Below are 5,745 nucleotides of genomic sequence, written 5' to 3' on the forward strand. Positions count from 1 at the left end.
CCCCCCTTTTCTCTTTTGTTCCTCTAATTGTTCATGATCCATTATGCTATAAGACTTGCCACTCCACGTTATTTTCTTTAATATCATCATTCAAACCAAATTTTGTAACCAGTGAATTTAATGTTCATAATTGTCAATTTAATGACCAAACCGTCACAACATCAATGGCTAAGCTAGGCATAAAAGTTGTCTTCTATCTCTCAACAAAGATCAAGTCAGACGACAAGAAGTTCAATACAAACATGCAACTATTTGAATAACAATCTATTTTGATTGCCTTCAATTCAAGCCTTTGCACCAACTTCTTAGCCTCATAGTAGTCCTTAAGTATGGCACTACCATTAGGAGTAGGTGCCATAATTAGTGTCACCCACTGCTTAAACGACTCCTGTGATTGGTTACTTTTGGCCTTAATGCATAACATACTAACAGTTATCAACAGTTGAATGTGCACACAACCTTCCCACCAATGGCTTTTGAACTACCTCAAGAAGATCATAAAATTTTTTAGCCTCTATATGAGGATCTTCTGGATTAGAGTCTATACATTGCAGAACCAGCAGCATAAAAACATTTCATAATACCTTCTAGAATTGTCTTCCCAGCTAATGTCATACACATCACGCTCTTCTACATTTGCACCACTTCCTGAAAAACCTTCCCCACAATTATTGAATTTCATCTAATTAATATCCATGTCGTCAATCTCTCCATGTTCTGTCCAAACCCAACAATTAAGAATAAACCGGTTTTCTCATAAATGCATCTTAATAGTGCTCAACTGATTATAATGTGTGCATTTACATTTGGCGCATGGACATATGCACTTTCTTTCCCTCCTATTTAACAACATCTAAACTGCTAATTGTTTCTGTAAATTCCACAACCTTGTTATAGAACTCTGGTTTAATCTCTCCTCTTGTGGCATTCAACTTTATCATACATCCATACTTGATGGTGCCAAGACATAACTCACAAATTCAGTGTTTCCCATACCTATAAATTAAGTTAAGCAAGCTAAGCATTCGTCGAACATCCTAACGCATTTCAAACTATCCATGAAAGCATAATCAATCCATGTTCAACTATATTATGATTTTCAACGCAACACAAGCATCAACACATACAAGTGCCACCTACTCATCTAACATGTGACACCCTATCAATCAATAAAGCATACAGAAACACTAGAGAATTGCACCAACCTGAACTCCAGGCAGGAAGAAGTACAATTGAAATTCAAGCTTTTTCATAGTCTAAAAAATCCATAACCAAGCACACATATTGCTCTTCTCCCTAAACATCAAAAAAACTTTAAAAAATAAATATTATATATCAGGCACACACATGAAATCAAATAATCAAAGGAGAAACATAACAAATTTTATTTTTTTAACTTTTAATTGAAGATAAGCATGGACCAATCATCCTTGAGTTCCAAAACTTGGAAGTAGAATATCTTTAACGCACCTTGTCAAGCTCTTCTCTTCTGGACATAAAGACAAAAGCCTAAAGAATATTGTCTATAGAACTTATCATCTAATAGTAGTTGTAGTATAACAGAGAGTAGATCAAGTCATAGACTGATACATTGGTGTGCTATTATCTTGATTGGTCGATATAACTAGAATTTAGAAGTTAATTTCAAGCTACATTAATCAACTATTTAGTAACAAAATTCAGATGTGCAAGCAAGCTATATTGGAACTTATAGGAACAAAATATAAACTCTTACTTTTTGAATTTTAACTTCATTGTGCTCCAAACCTTGCAATGGTGCAGCAAATGAAGATAGTGGGAAAAACCAAAGCAAGGTCACGTGTCATTTAAAGAGATTGTGATCAGTGAAATTTCTCAAAGAAATCAAATAGTACGATCCACTGCAATATATAGTTATAGTACCCATCATCATCATCATCATCATATATATATATATATATATAATTGCATTTAATTCCACTGAGATATACGTCAGAGAGAACACAAAAAGAGTGCTAAATTAGATAAAAACATCACTAGTCCACACTCCACATACCATAGTTTCTGAAGTAATTACACATATCACATAAAACACACTTCCCAAATACATTTCCCAAAGACAAGTTACGCACAAAATGCATTTGACAAGGAATAAGTCAGGCCGTTTATCATGCAATGACTCTTCCTAATTTCTATTTAATGCAAATTAAAGTACCAGCTCCATTTACAGGAAACATATGATAGCAGTTACCTTTTTCTTCTATCTTTTGAAGGGATAACAGCCATAACTAAACAAGTTACAAAAGTAGATCATTCTTGACATATCTTAACAAAATGTTAAACATACCTTGAGGAAATCATAGTAGCTAAATGGGAGGCCAGAAAAGGTTTCCGAATAGAGGTTCTTCTTCCTGGTACATGATCCAAACTGGAAGATATTCACCGATCAGTTGCAATATGAAAGGAAAGCATGAATTTTAAAGTCAATGAGAAACAAAATTCAGAGACCATATAGCTATATAGATATATGAACTCACTTTTCCCACAGCACAATAAACGCAGCGTACCTAATTAAATGATAAAACAACCCAAGCTTAAACATGAAAATTTGAAAATGTATTGTGCGAATAATAGAACACTTTAAACTCAGATTTCAGTCACTTTATGTGAGTCTTAGAGAAATTGTGATAAAATAGAAGAATTACCTATGAATAAATTTGAAACTGCTATAGATATGTGTGTAATTTGTATTTATTCTAAGTTAGAAATTTTCCTATGAATAAATTTATGGTTGAACCATGATCAAATAGGGGAAACAGCTCCAACCAGAAACATGCGCAACGAGTTTTTCACGATTGCAAATGGCGCCATATATTTAATTATTTAAGAATACTTTGTTGCCATATATTTTGTATTTATATATATTTAATTATTTAAGAATAAAAAATTTTGTTATTATTTAAAATATTGTCATTTAAAACATTTATTTATATACTAGGATATTCTTTATTTATTAGAATACATCAATACTCTTCTTTTATACTGGGGATGCTACACATCTATGTAACCATGTAACCAAGTTGGCTCAACACCAAAAAAAACCTAATACAATTAAATGAAACGTGAAATACACGCGCCCAACACACACAAAATCGCTCTTACCCAACGCTTCTTCTCCCCCACGCTTCTTCTTCTTCTCCTGCGCTTCTTCTCCTTCTTCTTCTTTTCACGCTCGTTTACGCATGGAGCGTCTTCTTCTTCTCTGCGTTCTTCCTTCTCCTCATTTTTCGCGTTCCTTCTTCTTCACTTATTTTCTCCTTATCGTCATTCTTTTGTTGTTGTTGCTGCTGTATTTTTTTGTCTCTTTCTCCTTCTCTCTCTGGTGAAGAAGCAGTAGAAAGTGAGGAAGAAGAGTTTTGAACCGAACACAGTACTCATGGTGAACCGAACATAGTACTTATGGTGAACCGAACACAATACAATTGTATAGTACTGAGTGAACGAACTCTAAATGGTAAATCCTAAACCCTAAACCATGAATCCTACCGTAAACCCTAAAACCCTGAACCTTGAACCCTAAACCCTAGGCCCCTAAACCCTAAACTATAAACCATGAACATGGTGAACCAAAATTAATACACGGGGCGAATCGAAAGTTTGAAACACACTGAACCCCTGTACACTGAACCCTGAACCCATAAACCCTAAACCCTGAAACCTTATCTTCATTCTTTTGTTGTTGTTGTTGCTGTATTTTTTTGTCTTTTCCTCCTTCTCTCTCTAGTGAAGAAGCAGTAGAATGTGAGGAAGAAGAGTTTTAAATAGTACAGAATGAACCAAATACAGTACTCATGGCGAACCAAACACAGTACTCATGGTGAACCGAACACAATACAATTGTATAGTATTGAGTGAACGAAATATAATCCATTATATAAAATTAAATTTAAACAGCTTTCTGCAGAATGAATCGAACACGGTACTCATGGTGAACCGAACACAGTACTCATTGTGAAATAATTATATAGTACTGAGTGAACGAAACATAATCCATTATATAAAATCAAATTCAAATAACTCTGCCTACAATTTATATATTATCAATTCAATTCAGTACACCTCCATCCATTTAATTCAATTCAAATTAGCAATTGCATTCCATTCAATTCGATTCAAAATTGAATAATCCAAACTTTGTCAGTTTGATTCGTTTCAGAAGAATAATCTAAATCGCTCTCCTGATTTGAAGTTAAGTCATTATTGTTTCGATTTAGAAGTGCAGATCGAAGAAGAAAGCGAAGAAGATAAATGCAACGTAACGAGATCGAAATAAGAAAATGAGAAGATGAACGCGACGAGAGAAAAACGACGAAGGCAATGCAGATCAATAAGGAATAACGCAAGCAACAGAAGGTTTACCTTGAGCAAAGCTTTAGGTTGCAGCATGTTATATGTAGCGCGTGTATGACAAATGAGTGAGGGACGGAGGACGCGCGTGTGGAGGAAATTACTTGGTTAACAACCATGTAAAAAATACATGGATGTAAAGCTTTTCCATTATATTAACCTTTGATTTTTATCTAATAAAATCTAATGGTCTATATAAATGTGGCACATCCAATAAACATATAATTGTTGTGTTCATTTTAGATATACCCTAAATTTGTCTATAAATTCTAATTTGATACTTATTTTATCTATTTTCTAATTCAACAAGTGTGATTAAAAATACAACAATAAACTTATAATTAATATAACATAATATTAGAATTAATTTAAAACATATATAAGAGAGATTAGAGAGAGAGAGAGGGGGGGTGGGGAAACACCGGACAGGGTAGGACTAGACCGCTACAACAACAGGATAAGGATCCAAGGGTTTGGAATCGAGAAGGGTATCTACGATTGGAACAGGATTCTTTCACCGTCTTTGTGGATAAGTTACCAGGTGATATCTCGAAGAAAGAATTGTTTGAGTTGTTCTCATGGACGGGGCGGATTAATGACATTTACCTCTCAAGGAAGTCGAGAAATGGTGTTGTTTATCTGTTTGCGTTCATTCGCTATACGACAAAAGGGGGGCTTGAAAGCAATCTCAGAGATGGATCACATGTGCTTAAGAGGGAAGGAGATCTATGTGGGGGAAGCAAAGTATAAAAGGGATAGCCTTAAGAGTCAAAAGACGATGGAAGTCAATGTTCCACGGGGAATTACAAGTGTTGGGGAGGCTGAGTGTACGAATGACAACGTTCACTTGACAGAAAAGAGACATGTAGGGAACGACGTGTGGGTTAATGGGAATGGTTCTGTTCAAACCAGAGATAAGATTGAAGGTATGAGTCGTGTGGAACCTGTAAAGGATGACTACAGGATCAGTCAGACAAAGGAAGTCGAAGTTACAGTGGCACAGGATAATGTGGCCTGGTTAGAGAGAAGTATTCTTGGAAGTTCTACTGCACCTATTGATTTCCACTTGTTAACTGAGACAGCTCGCAAGAATTGGCCTCACGTTGTTAAAGTCTGTGACATGGGCTTGTACAAAGCTGTGCTGACTTTTGATAGCATGTGCAGTTTGAACGAATTGCTGGGTTCTATTATAAACGGTCTCTTGCGGTTCTTCTCTAGCGTTTGCCGATGGGAGGAACGGGTGCGATGTGATAAGCGACGAGTGTGGCTTGAGTGCTTTGGACTTCCACTGTAGGTTTGGTCAGAAGATACGTTCAGTAAGATTGGTAGCATGTGGGGTGACGTGGTTAGTTGTGACGA

The 5,745-nt window shown here is 35.6% G+C and overlaps 1 protein-coding gene and 1 long non-coding RNA gene across 2 annotated transcripts in view; both read right to left on the reverse strand.

The window, feature by feature from the left end:
• The window catches only part of LOC107457993 (uncharacterized), a 2,521-nt gene extending 1,839 nt beyond the window's left edge, over nt 1–682 (reverse strand). Inside the window, exons 1-2 of the mRNA XM_021126691.2 lie at nt 548–682; nt 262–409 (exon numbers count right to left, since the gene is read on the reverse strand). Coding sequence (XP_020982350.2) covers nt 262–409; nt 548–682 — 283 coding nt within the window. The remainder of the gene's footprint in view (nt 1–261; nt 410–547) is intronic.
• Nucleotides 683–1,740: 1,058 nt separating this feature from the next.
• Nucleotides 1,741–2,816, reverse strand: LOC127740584 (uncharacterized). Its single transcript, XR_008001164.1, has 4 exons — nt 2,685–2,816; nt 2,517–2,546; nt 2,327–2,407; nt 1,741–1,880 (listed from the first exon to the last, which is right to left on the reverse strand). It is a non-coding gene; the product is annotated as an uncharacterized LOC127740584 (long non-coding RNA).
• Between the last annotated feature and the right edge of the window lie 2,929 nt (nt 2,817–5,745).

Source organism: Arachis duranensis, chromosome 7 (genome assembly GCF_000817695.3).
Source record: "Arachis duranensis cultivar V14167 chromosome 7, aradu.V14167.gnm2.J7QH, whole genome shotgun sequence".
Classification (NCBI taxonomy): Eukaryota; Viridiplantae; Streptophyta; class Magnoliopsida; order Fabales; family Fabaceae; genus Arachis; species Arachis duranensis.